Source organism: Dromaius novaehollandiae, chromosome 5, assembly GCF_036370855.1.
Source record: "Dromaius novaehollandiae isolate bDroNov1 chromosome 5, bDroNov1.hap1, whole genome shotgun sequence".
In the NCBI taxonomy this organism is placed as follows: domain Eukaryota; kingdom Metazoa; phylum Chordata; class Aves; order Casuariiformes; family Dromaiidae; genus Dromaius; species Dromaius novaehollandiae.
Genome location: NC_088102.1, coordinates 27,549,320 through 27,562,758, shown reverse-complemented (window position 1 = coordinate 27,562,758; position 13,439 = coordinate 27,549,320). Strand labels below are relative to the sequence as shown.

The following is a 13,439-nucleotide window of genomic DNA, read 5'->3' as shown; positions in this document are numbered from 1 at the left end:
TATCTAGGAATATAGGCAAATATTAAGAATTAATTAGAAATATTTTCCTAAGTATTTGTATATCCTAAATATTTCAGGAAACAAAACAAAGGAACTATGTAATTCAATTCATATTATTTATTGATCAAATACAAAGAATAATCATTCAGGTTGGAAAGCTTATTTTCTGCACTAGAATAGGAACAAAACCTAACTCAGAGATGAACAGCTCTTCTGCTTAATACTAATGACTAGACAAATACATTTTTACCTCCCCCCCCCCCCCGACAAAATGTCGTTACATTTTGTCTGGACTTAAGTCTGCCTAGTAAAAAATGCTCTGTTAGATTGTTTTGACAAATATGAAAGCTTCTTAAAGGTCCACGGTTTTAAAGTCACAAGAGAAGCAGCAACTGAATTCACTGCCAGAGTTTTCCGGCATTTCCATAAAGATAATGATAAAATTGTCTTTGCAAACATAACTTTTGGTCCAAATTCTGGATCTAAAGGTTTAAATGCTTGGGGGGGGGAGGAAACAATCTCACAATCATGTTTTATCAGCAGTGTTTATCTTTTCTTCCCATACTGGGGCTCCAGACACATAGGCACTATAATTTATTTTCATTTTTGACCTAGTGGGGTTTAAATCCTATTATTAATTAGACAAAGGCAGTTTTCCACAGACTGCTGTAACTCTCCTGCAGTTTGTTTATTAGTGTCCCTATAGAACTTTATTAGCTCTTACAAGTGTGCACCTAGAGGGTCTGTAAGTAGTATCTTTTATTAGACCAGTTGGTACTGTTAGAAAATGGAGAGACTTGGGGAGCATAAGGCTCCTGTTTTGATCAAAGTCTGTGTGGTACTCAAGTGCCAATGTCAGCACATCTATGATGTTACCAGATGCACACATAGAAAGGCTTACCAAATCTTCACCAGGAAAATTCAGGGACTGAGACCTTAACACCCCATTTTCAAATCTAACTATCATTAGGGCACCGTGGTTATATATTTTTAGGTTTTATATGCCTCGACTCTAAAGCATTTTTTCTTTCTCCACTAGTAGTGAATAACACATCAAACGGCAGCTTTCTAAACATTTACAATGAACATCCCTAAAGGATTTTCACACTTTTTTTCTCTGTCCAAGCAAATGACAAATGTCTCCATGACTACCCCTATATTCTACACAAAATCCTGTACTTCTCTTTTCAAAGACAGAATTTCTCCCTGATTATTCATAATTAGTACTAGATCAAGGTGACACTCCTGTGCGCAGTTCTTTCAGTTCTGTCCTGATGACAATAGCATAAAAGCAGATTACTAAAAATAAAGGAGAAAGACCTCAGACTCTGTAAAGAATCACACATTGCGCTTTGACATTTTTACGATGTCAAGCTCACGACGCTTCCCGGAAAGTCTGAAAGAGGCGCAAACCGAGATGGAGTTCAACGAATCACCACTGCCTCGTCGAGGTGCCGGCAGCACTGATCCTGCCTCTCCCTCCGCCCTGCTGCTCATCCCCCCGCTTCCCTGCCCGTTCCTCCAGGCTGACGACGCCTCACCCAGTTACACCTTTAGCCCTGAGGGAGCCGACTTCCCGAGCTGGCCTCCGGCAGCGCAGTTTGCAACTCCCTGCTTTCCATTCCTAAGCCATGTTCATGCTTTCCATACACTTTTTTTTTTTTGCCCCACTAACACAACGGCAGAGCGTTTCACCTCTTTCCGCCCAGGCAGCAGCCCGAGGCGGCGATATCCCCGCAGCCTCACCAACGGCCGCGCCAATCGCCTTTAACCGTCGGGGACGCCGCGGGCGGGGCGGCGCTCGGGCCGCCCTCACCGCCGCGAGCGGAGCGGAGCGCCGGGGGTGAGGGGGCGGGTGACTCGGGCAGGGCCGCGCGGGCGCCGCGGGCGGGGCGCTGGGAAAGGCCGCGGTTTCCATGGCAGGGCAGCGCGGCGCTGTCCCCTCCCCCCCTCCCGCCGCGCGCGCCCGTCCGCGCCCGCGCGCTCACCGGTCGCTTGGAGCGCTCCCGCCCCCCAATCACGCCCGTGCTGCGTGCCACGTCAGCGCGTCCGTGTGACGCGCCCGTCGCGCGCGTTGGACGTCGCAGGCCCGGCGCCGTCCGGTTTCCATGGGAACGGGCCGCCGCGCGCTCCTCGCTCCGCGGGGCGTCCCCGGGCGGGCGATGCGCGAGGCGGGATTGGTGACGCGCGGCCGGTTACCGCGGCAACGGGGCGGCGTCGCCATGGCGGCGGCCGGGGGCGCGGGGCGCGCGGCGGGCGGGCCATCGTCGCCGCGCCGTAACGGCTCGTCCTCTCCGCCCGGGGCGGCCCGGGTGTCCCGGGGGGAGCGGGCCAAGGCCGGCGCGGCGCTATGGGAGGCGCGGCTGGCGGTGACCGAGGCGTCCCGGGCCGAGTACCGCGAAGCCGCCCGTCTGATGGCCCAGAGCAACGCGGAGCTGCTGTGGCGGCAGCAGCACCTGGAGAGGGAGACCATGGCCGTGATGAGCTTCCTCAGGAAGCAGGACCAGGAGAAGGCGGAGGAGGTGCGTGCTGAGCCGGGCGGCCTCTCTCGCCCCGCGGGACTCCCCCGAGGCCCTGCCCCTCTCACGGCGGCGGTGGCCCCCGGGCCCAGCCCCGGGCGCCGTGACAGCCGCCGTGAACGCGGCGCTGCCGGGGCGGGCCGCGCCGCGCGCCGAGTACCTCTGAAGTAAGGTGCCCGAGCTGGATCCCGTTGGGTCTTGCCGTTTCTATAGGCTCCTTTACAGAGGGCAAGGTGCCATAACGCAGCCCTTCGGAGACCTGCAGCCGAGGAAGTACAACTGCGAACATTATCAATTAGTCAAGAAGAGCTTCTGAAGTACGGACGAGTTTGGGGAAATAAGACTGCACCCAGAATTCCCCAAACATCAAACTGTCTTGATAAGATACAGCTTGCACGTGTACTACCACTTGTAGCAAAACAATGGCAGGGCCTTTCTTCCAGCGTATTTCAGATACCGGGGGTCAAAGACAGATGCACCCAGGGTGGAATAATTTCACTGCAGTCGGCCCCGGGCCTTTCCCAATGCTAGGTAGCAACTCCGCAGAGAAGGACGTGGGATCCTGGTGGAGAGGTTGGGTGAGTCGGCAGTGCGCCCTTGTGGCGAAGAAGGCTAACCACACTGCTGGCTGCAAGAGCAAAGCCAGCAGGTTGAGAGAAGCGATCCCTCTACCTGAGCCTCATTCGGCCACACCTGGAATACTACGTCCTTCTTTCCCCCTTCCCAGTACAAGAGAGGTATCAGTAAGCCAAAGAGAATCCAGTGGAGGGTCACCAAAACGGTCAGGGGGCTGGTGCACAGAACATACCAGAAGGGGCTGCAGGGTTCGTTCAGCTTGGAATTGGATTATTACCTGGAGAGGGTTGTAGAGAAGACAGAGCCAAACTCTTCTCAGAGCACAGAGAAAAGATAAGGGGCAACAGTCGCAACTTGCAACAAGGGAAATTACAAATGGATATAAGGAAAAAGAATTCACAATGAGAGTGATTAAGCACTGGAACAGATTGCTCAGAGAGGTGGTGGAATCTGTTCTCAGAGGTTTTCAGAACTTGACTGAGTAACTTTATTTAACTCTGAATTTGTCCCACTTATGAGCAGGGGATTGGACTAGATATCCTCCAAATGTGTCTTTCAAACAACTTTTTTATGTTATGCAATGATGCATCCCTGAGGCAGAGATGGTCACAACTCTGTAAAATTGTACTCAGTTAACTATACTGTTTTTTTCTTTTCTCTTGTTGCTATCCATAAGGGTTTCTTTGAATAAGAAAGAATAAGGCTAAATGAAGCCATATCAACTTTAATTTAATGAAATAGGGAACAGGTTTGCGGATTTTTCTGTAAACAAGTTCATTTTCTCTAGTGCACTAATGAGGCTGCTGTGACTGAAATTGAAATTGCCCCAACACAGAATCAGCTTCTTCACACAGCCCTATACTGTAGCTTCCATTTTATCTTTCTGAAGTTGCTTTGCTTTAATCCTATTCCTACTTTTCTTAATCCAAGTATCAAACAAAGCACCCATTTTTCAGTTAGAAATAGAAACTGAAAATGGAATTAAATGATTTTAACCCAGTCCCATTTATTGAATAAGAAGGTACAAAGCTCTGGATCCCAGGATATTGAGGAAGTCAAACAGCAGGAGACAATTTTCTTGCTCATATCCAACATTTTTCTCTTCAGCCTATATCCAGTATCAAAGCTCTAACTTGGATCCTTTTTCAGCTTTCTATTTTTCTCTGTCTGTCTGTCCTCCTCCTCTTTTTCTGTTCACATTACTGAACTGCTTCTCTAACACTGTGCACCACTATCCAAAATGATAAGGAAGAAACCGTTCTATCTGCATGAATTTAATTTTTCAGTAAATTTACAGATCTGTTTTTATCTAATACATACGCTTTTTTTTATTTAGGCTTGCATTATTGCCTATGCTTAACCCAAATAAAAGCCAGTTCTTTCACTTGCTGGTTTTAAGTGTGGTTCAGTCAGCCTAAACACTGCAAATGAAGGAACTTTTCCCTAATTCTGGTGCCTTCTTATAATCAAATATGAAGAGAAGAAAACAGCTAGGAGACCTCCCCCCGCCTCCATTTACTGCTTCTTGATTTCTGTTTTCATAGACTGAGAAACTGAAGCAGCAGCTGATTGATTTGAAACAGCAAGCGCAAGAAGAGAACAAGAAACTGGTGAAAGAACTTTTCTCCTTTTCCTCAGAAGAATGGGATCCTCTGATCAGGCTGAACAGTAGCTCTGATTTTAGTAAGAGGAACAAGTTAGGGCAGCTAGCTGTTAAAGGTTTTGATGCAAGCATCTTGTGTGGAAAGAGAACTTGAAAAAAAATGGGGATGTGGAAGTTATCCTATGACTCTGTAGAGTATTATTTCAGATAATAATAGGAATTTTTTATAGCATCTGAGATAGTATAGGAACCAGCTGAGTAACAGTACAGCCAGAAACACAGGAAAAACATGTTCATTTGTGCTGAGATAAACAATAACTAATATGAATTCTGTTGCAGTTCTTCATTCATTACTGATGAACTATAAATTCTTGAACTAAGAAAAATATTATTTACTAATCTGACTTCAGTAAGAAACACAGAATTTTGTTAATCATCACTTTGAGACTATCTCTCCCACTGAGTAGTCTCCACAAGGAACTTTCTCCCGTGCCTCAGATTAGACAGTGCAGAAAAGGCTATAAATGATGGTATGGATGTTGCTTTACACTTACCACTCATTTCTAGGTTTTTTTCTTTCACTGGAGGATCATTTCTGTTGAGTTTGTAGCATTTCTTCTAGTGATGAACTCCTGTAGATTTGTGGTTTATAAAACTTTGTAGTTCAGTATAATTTCAGACATTCTGTTCTGTGTTTTATGTTACAATATTTGATGATTAGTTGCTCTCATTTTGTTTTCTTATTGATAATTTCTGATTTGCAGGCAGACCAATACACCCAACAAGTAAAAGAACTGGAGGAGAAATTTCAGAAAAAAATCAGAGAAATTGGCCTAATTCAGTTAGAACTGAGTTTAATAAAAGAGTTCCGCAGGAAAAAAGCGGTTATGGAGAAAGAGCTGGAAGATGTAAGTTTGCTATAAGTATGGATTTGGAATATTTATTTAAAAAGCAACCTTTCTGTCTGCATAGCAGTACAGAAGTTGGCAGTGGGGAAGGAAAACAGATATGGCTAATTTATTGGAGTGTTTTCCTTAAGTACAGTCTACTGAGAGTGAGAAAAAGCATTAGATGGATAAAATGCAAATTGCATAACCAGAACTCACTTTAAGGACAGGACAAATAACAAGTCAAAACTAACCATGATGGAAACAGAATGTGATTCTAGAATTTGGTTGGTTAGTATTGCAAATTACTTTCAATTTTACTTTGTGGTGGTTTCTTTAGCTTCTTGTCAGTATGAAAATAGATGCATTGCTGTGAAAATGTGATATTGCCTTCAGTAGTGAGGACAAACATTTTTTTCACAGTTAAAAGAGAGAATGGAGACCTCAAACAAGAGACATGAGGAAGTGGTTGTGAGACTGGAGAAGAGGTTCTTTGAAGAAAAGGTAAAGACTGACAGGCAATTAAAGAATCTTTTATTAAAACAGTATGATTTCTCCCACTGACTACTCTGGCGTATGTAGTTTTAGCTGTTCTTTAATGAGGATTTTATAATATCCCATGTCAATACAAGTACAATGAATGAGCTGGAGGCTAACTGCATCTTTCAAATGAAAGAGGTGGGATGTCAGGATCCCAGAGAGGGCATATTCACTTCCATCAGGAGCTTCAGTGCCCTCCGGAGGTCATTTGTTTTAGCAAGAAGCTGTGTGAGTTGAAAACTGTTGGTATGATTTTGGAGTTTGCACTTTGTCAGATTTTAGCTTCAATACCATGGGATCTCAGGCAACATTTAAACAGGCTTTTCTCCCTTTCAGAAAAGACTAGAAAAAGATGCTGAGAAGAAAGTAATAATGATGACAGAGACTGCCCATCGTGAGGCTGTTTTGTAAGAAACACTTGCTTTTCCTGTTCTCTACAAAACCATTTAAACACTGTTTTCTAAAGAACAAGTTGTCCACAGTACTGCATAGGCTTCGAAGGGCAAAACAGATGATGACCTAGGCTGTTTTAATCTTTTCAATGTAAGTGGTGTCATCATCCTGACATTTCCGCCATGAGACTCAAACTGGTTCCAGCGGAGAAATGGAGGTAATGTTATCACAGTGGCACCACTGTTATCTCATTGTCCCAGTCCAAATGCAGGACTAGAGGCAAAGCTAAAAGAACTTGGTACAGACCAGTAAGAATTTTGCCACTTAACTCTGAAATTTGGACACTGAAATACTGATTTTAATGTAAGCAAACATGAAAGGTTGTGATTATAGCTCTTTGTTTTCCTCTGTCCAGGCAGTTGAACAGCACTGGGAGAGAGGTGTTTAAGGAGAATGTTCATCTTCATGATGCTTTCACTTGCCACTTGAAAGAGGCAACAGAATTGCAAAAAATCAAGCAGAAGTTAGAGGAGGACAAAACTCTTCTGTTACAGGAGAAGGTTTCTGCTCTTATTTTAATTGTGTTTTATTCTCCCCCAGGAAGGGGTCTTCAAAGCCCAAGGTCTGGATACAGGTGTAAGTTCACTGACATGTTAAATCTCCTCTGTCAGAGCCCTCCACAGTTATTGAATTTAGAGTTATCTGAAGAACTCTTATTTTATCCTAGTTATGGGAAAGAAAGAAAGAAGGAAAGATTTCCTATGATGGCCCACTAAGAATAGGTCTCTTTGTAGTGTGTACTATACACAGCTGCCTTTATATGGCTTCTTTTGTAAACAAAATCCTGACCCTAGATCAGCATTTGCTCTCCAGGGTGAAAGTGCCAGCATGTTTACTAGGTTGTCAGTGTTGGTGAAAAAAAAACTTTCCAGATTTGCTGTGAATAAAATAAAGCCCAAATAACTTCTACTTATCCTTTAGGAAACCAATGAGGGTTTGATTCGGGAAAAGATCCTACAGATCAATCAGCAGAAAGCACAGATTGGAGATCTGCAGCATAAAGTGGAAAAGCTAGAGATGGCCTTATGTCACATGACCAGAGAATTTGAGACAGAGACTCAGAGAACACAGCATCAGGCACTGATACAAAATGAGGCAGGCATGATGGAGGTCAAAAAATTGCAGCAACTTCTAGAAATGAAGGATCGTGAGATGAACCGAGTGAAGAAACTAGCCCGGAACATCCTAGATGAGAGGACTGAGGTGGAAAGGTTCTTCCTAGATGCTCTGGAACACGTGAAGCAGGAGATCATAGCCAGCAGGAAGCACTACAAGGAAAAGGCCCAAACTGCCTATTACAGAAAAATGATGGATGCATGTGCAGGGAAGGAAGAATTTCCCAAAATCAAAACATTCAAAAGCAACATAAACAGCACAAATAGTGTATACAAAGACCTAGAAGAAGCAGAGAAATGCAACTGGTATTGAAACATCAAACTAAAAATAACTTTATGAGGCGTAAAACCCTATCAATTAGTATTGAGTTTGAGAGCACTATTTTTCACTAGGCCATCACTTTTTGGTTATTATTTCCGTGGATGTAATTAAAAATAAGCTGGAAAGAGGCCCCTGCCATGTGCTGTATAATTTGATACAGAATTTTCAGTATAGATGTGTTTCGTAATCTGAGATTTCTTTTAAACAATTATTATTGCATCTCTAACCTTTTTCTTTTTTTGTGTAGGTGTTGTTCTTCTGTTTTAAGAGGAAGGGAATAGCCCGCTCGCTCACTCTAGTGACCTAGCAACCCTGAAGTCTGAAAAATTGGTTAAGATGCTAACAGCTCTTTACTTTGCTGCTGATCATTTTAACAGAGGCATCCAGTTGATGGCAAATCCAATCTTTGTTCAGCTGCTCCTCTGTATTTCAGAAGCCCCTGCTTTGCACTGTGTCTTCAAAGTCTGTTTCCCTCAAGCTTCACAATAATGTAAAAATTAAGCCTTTATATGAAATAGACGCTGATATATCAGAATCAGGCACACACACACTATGGTAACAGTTGACAGAATTAAGTTTTAAAATGAATAAAACAAAATCTCATTTCTAGATGTAAGTCTCTCAGAATTTGTATTAGGATGCAGCCTAATTTAAATTGGGACTACACATGCCCCAGTGGCCAGTTTTACAGTTCTCCAACATGCTGCTATTAATCCTGTCTCTACAAACCACAGCAGGTCCAAGCACTTAGATTTCAATCTGTGAAGTTAAGGTCCAGCATAGGTGCAGTCTGTATACATCCCTAGTGAAAGATCAAAAGTATCCCACTCTCAAATAAAATATTTGCTTAGTATGTATTGACCACTGAATAATTTAGTGACATGCAATCAATTGGAATGCTGTGCTCATTTCTGGTTACCTTATTTCAGAAATGATACAGCAGAAACACCATGAATTCAAAGCCCAGAGATGAAAGTGATCATAGAGACTTGAGAAGGCTTCTGCTTGGAGGGAAGAGGAGGGGGGAGACTGGAACTGGGAAAGAAAATTGGGTGTAGAAATTGACCTTTTTACATATGAATAGCGGAGAAGCAAGAGAAGGAAAATATACTTGAAAATAATACTTGAAAATAAATTTCTTTAAGTATATGTAAATACTAAAAGAAAACAGTAGTATTTATAACCACTACATGTATAATAGAAATCATTGGTTTTGTTCTACTTAATAGTTTAGAGAGCCATATATTTAGAAGCTGACAGCACTGTGTGCTCAGATTTATTTTTTATTTATGTGCTATGAATAGCTGAACACAACCTAGGAAATCAATGGAACATCAGAGGTAGAACTGAAAACCTTTTTTACACATATAGAATCCTTTGGACTCCTAATACATCTTTTGTATGTTTTTTCTGTGTTTTTCAGGGAAAAAATCCAGTTTGAAAAAGTTGATATCAGTGAGTTGACATGGGAACAAAAAGAACGTGTTCTAAGATTACTTTTTGCCAAAATGAATGGTACAAATCTATGGTAATACTCAGTTTCTTCAGTAGGTGAATGCAAAGCTTTCCCTGTTAGAGAAATAAGGCTGATAACTTGCTTCCAAGAAACTCTGAATCTAGCATTAGAGCTTCCTATGTGGCTTGGTGAGAGGTATTTTAACCTTTTTAATAGGTGATACATGCTAATTTTGAACATGCACCAGACTAGACTGTAAGATGTTTGTGTGCAGTATCAAATAAAAGCCACTGGACGAAAACTTCTGATAGTGCTCAGAAAGGTAGAGAATTAGCTTTGATTAGTGCAGTAGGATTCATTTTGTTCAATCACTAACAAATTCCTGTCCATCTTTACCAAATAAATAATATATATGGTGACAATAGCACTCCCCACATATATTTCTTTTCAATCAGAGCACCATAAAGCAATCTGCCCAGTATTGAAAAAATACAAATTTTCATAACCAGGTTATTGAAAGTACACTCATCCTATGGCTCATTGGTGTCAGCATAAGAAGCTTATGAGCAAGATTTTAGAGATGTCTAAAATATGGCTCACACCGGAAAATCAAAAGTTAAACAGCATTAAATACATTATAAGCTGTGAACTGAATATATGACAGCATGCATAAGAGGACCTAAATAGAAATCTAAAATGCTATACTTTTTCATGTAGTTTGGGAGAGCTAATGCTGAAGGTGTAAATCATCTCCTCTACATTAAAGGCATTGGTTTAAATTCATAATTTACAAAAGTTACAATAATAGAAAATTAACAAATTTTGTTGCATTTTTTACAGCAGGAGTAAGATATGTGTAATTAAATAATTTGCCCATCAGCACATGTAGCTTTTATACTTCTACTTTATGCATGGATTTAACTCCTTTTATCACTATTTGCCAATGGACAAGGACACATGTAAAGCTGTATAGTATGAAAGTCTAAGAAAAGGAACACAAACACTTCATTTTAATTTCTTAAAAACATTTAAGTTAAAAACAGTTTTTATTTCTTTTTAAACAAAGTTTTTGATAATTTCAATGACTGCCAATATAAAACAGATATTTGATGTGTGTATTTCAAGTAATATTATTCTATTAATGTTCTAAGAAAAGAAGTTAGGGGTTTTCCACATGTAATTAGCATCTGTTTTTGGGAAGACAGCATTCTTTTATTTGCCAATAATTTGTCCACACACGTGCTAACTTAGAGCTTTTCTTCCTTTAAAAAAAGTCAAACACAGTTTTATTATATCTGTTAAGGGAATAAATCTACGGACTGGGAATCAGAAAGGAAATGGACTGATGAACTAATATTTTGTTCAGTGTCTGGCAGTGACTGTGATAGTCTTCACAGTTGAAGGGAAGATCATTTAGACCCTATTAACAGCAAATATGAGAAAGTCATTCCCATCTTTGTATAGCTAGAAATAAGCTAAACAGCAGAAACTGTTGCACAGCAACATTGACCTGTGCATATCCCGTTCCACATTCACTTTTAATGTAATGATTTAGCAGCAAAGAATAGAGTTCCATAGTGAACTAAATTCAGGTTCAAATCAGTGCTGATTTTGGAGAGGGTACCATAATAGCTCAAGTGTCCTAGCATTTCTTGCTTGCTGTTAATTTTAGAAAACAAGGAACAGAGTACAGATCACCCATAGACGAGGATCACTTTGAACTTGTTTCTTCCTCACAGGAAATACAGCAAAGATTTGGCCACTTCAGCTCCAGCTCCCACTGATACTAGAGAAGAAAACAGAGTTGGGTAAGATGCTAAATTATACCATACTGTCTAACATCTCCTCAGCTCCTGATTATTTATAAAAAGATACAATTGTCTCTCTCTCATCCCTTTCACTTCAGAAATACTTTGTTTTTTCTGAAGATATATACTGGTGTGTCTACACACAAGAAATGTATGTAAGAAGAGAGAAAGGAATTTTAGTTTTATTTTGAAATTTCTGGCATTCCAGTCTTTTAGCAGCAGGTATTCAGCTCATACAAAATAATCTGATCTCATGTCTTCCTAAAACTTCCTGTCACTGAAACTGAAGAGCAGCTTAATTTTGTAGGCTTCTCTTGGGAAAGGCCTTGATTGTACAGGGAGATACCTTTTCAGCTAGCAGAGGGGTTTTTGATTAAACGGCAAAAGCTATTAACATGATTTTGCATTCAGTATAGAACCACTTTAAGAGAAAGGACCAAAATGAAGCATTCGTGTATATACATATATTTTTCACAAATATATATATATGTGAATATATATATATTTTTCACAGATACAAACTCAGATACAAGTGTATCACTAATTACACTGCTCCAAGGCAAACAGTATCAACTTTGGAGGAACTAGAAGAGAGGGCATCTGGCACGTTATCATGGAGCATTATATGTCAAACAGGAGGCAAGCAAGCACACAAAACTTACAATGCAATACTGAGATACCAGATAGCCAGAGAAAGTTCATAAAGAGGAGCACTGGAAAAATTTATACGGAAAGATGACAGACAGTTCCTTCCGTGAGTCCAATAGCCACTTCCAAAAGTGGGATGGAAGTGACTTATGGCCTTTTTTGCAGATAGAGTGAATCATTTAGGCATGCGACTTGGAGATAGTGTCAAGCATAAGGGTCTGCTCACAGTCTACAAAGAGGAGAAAAAAGATAAATAGAAGCAAAAGTGACCATAGGGTCCAATTCTCAAAGATGGTTACATTACTTTAACTTAAATTATTGGGAGTTACACTACTAAATAGTTTTGAGAATCTAGACTGCAGTGCCTTCTAGGCAAGAAACTATTTTAAATAGGAGACAAAGAGTTGGCAGTAAGATTGCATTCTAACACAGGCTAAAGAAATTTATTATGAGATTTTATGTTTGTGTAATATAGAAAATATACTCTTCAATTTTTTTATAGTGAATGTTGAAATCAGGAGGAGGATAAACAAGGTGGGTGAAAAGCAGTAACAGCAGTGAGATGAGGCAGGTACATCATGATCAGTCAGCATCTGCAGCTTGATCTAAAAAGGCATTTTATTAACTAAAAAAAGCACATATAAGATTTATATTTCTAATGCAGTTATTTAAAATCATCTGTTTAAAAACTGTCTTTCAAAACGCAGATAATCAGAAAAGATATTTGCATGCGTGAAAGGATTGCATAATCATTTAGAACATTGGTCTGGAAATAGTCCAGGGATACTCCTGCAGCACTTCAGGCATCAGTTAAGCTTGATAATAAAGACTGGTTTTATTACAGGAAAAGTTGGCTTTTAGAACTTCTAAAGGACAAAGTTAGCAGGTTTTCACAGGGCAACAGAAAAGTCAGAACAGCAATACTCATTAGGAAGAAAATGAAGCTGATTTGAAAGTGAACAACTGTAGATATTATTAGGGATTATTATTTAGCATTCCTTTCCTAGGTGTATGAATGAATGCCAGTGTGTTAATGTGTTAACCGAGAATATTTTACCTTTGCAGCACAGAAAATATTCCTCCCAGCCTAACATTCATTACACAGCAGGCTGAATTATCAGAGTCATCATCATCTGCACTAATCCTTCCACATATTCGGATGTTCACACCAAAGACTAAGGCAGCTGTACATTTTGAATGAACAAGACCAACAGCCACTGCAATTACTCTCATTGGCACTTTTCATTTGTGAAGTCATCTTGTGAGCGATGCTGCAATTCTAAATCCCGAGTCTGCTACATTGCTGCTTTGACTACTCGTTTGAAATTAGCCTGAAATATGACTTAAGTATTTTCTTCCTTCTTAAACAAAAATTTTATTCTTTCCCAAGGCAGGAGCTAGGATGACCCTGTATACAATCTAGAATTTGGATTACTGGTTAGAACTCTCTATAATATAATTTGATGAAGATATCTTTTCACTTTGTAATAAAGTCATTTATATGCAGCATAA

At 40.7% G+C, this 13,439-nt stretch overlaps 2 protein-coding genes across 6 annotated transcripts in view; one reads left to right on the top strand and one right to left on the bottom strand.

Moving 5' to 3' along the window:
- Positions 1-2,074, bottom strand: part of ENTPD5 (ectonucleoside triphosphate diphosphohydrolase 5 (inactive)) — a 27,213-nt gene extending 25,139 nt beyond the window's left edge. The window contains exon 1 of one of the 3 annotated variants that reach the window (XM_064512342.1): positions 1,989-2,074. The gene's annotated coding sequence lies outside the window, so the exon portion shown is untranslated. The other 2 variants (XM_026120415.2, XM_026120414.2) reach the window with 2 other exon arrangements.
- On the top strand, positions 2,031-13,439 carry BBOF1 (basal body orientation factor 1). 3 transcript variants are annotated; one of them, XM_026120317.2, is made up of 10 exons: positions 2,031-2,522; positions 4,640-4,705; positions 5,463-5,606; positions 6,009-6,089; positions 6,462-6,532; positions 6,934-7,078; positions 7,500-7,999; positions 9,439-9,543; positions 11,211-11,279; positions 12,993-13,439. In XM_026120317.2, exons 1-10 carry the CDS (start codon positions 2,109-2,111, stop codon positions 13,126-13,128), a joined length of 1,731 nt encoding a protein of 576 aa, XP_025976102.2. In that variant the 5' UTR covers positions 2,031-2,108; the 3' UTR covers positions 13,129-13,439. The 3 variants fall into 3 exon arrangements, with proteins under 3 accessions (XP_025976102.2, XP_064368403.1, XP_064368404.1); XM_064512333.1 differs by lacking the exon at positions 4,640-4,705; XM_064512334.1 differs by lacking the exons at positions 6,462-6,532; positions 6,934-7,078.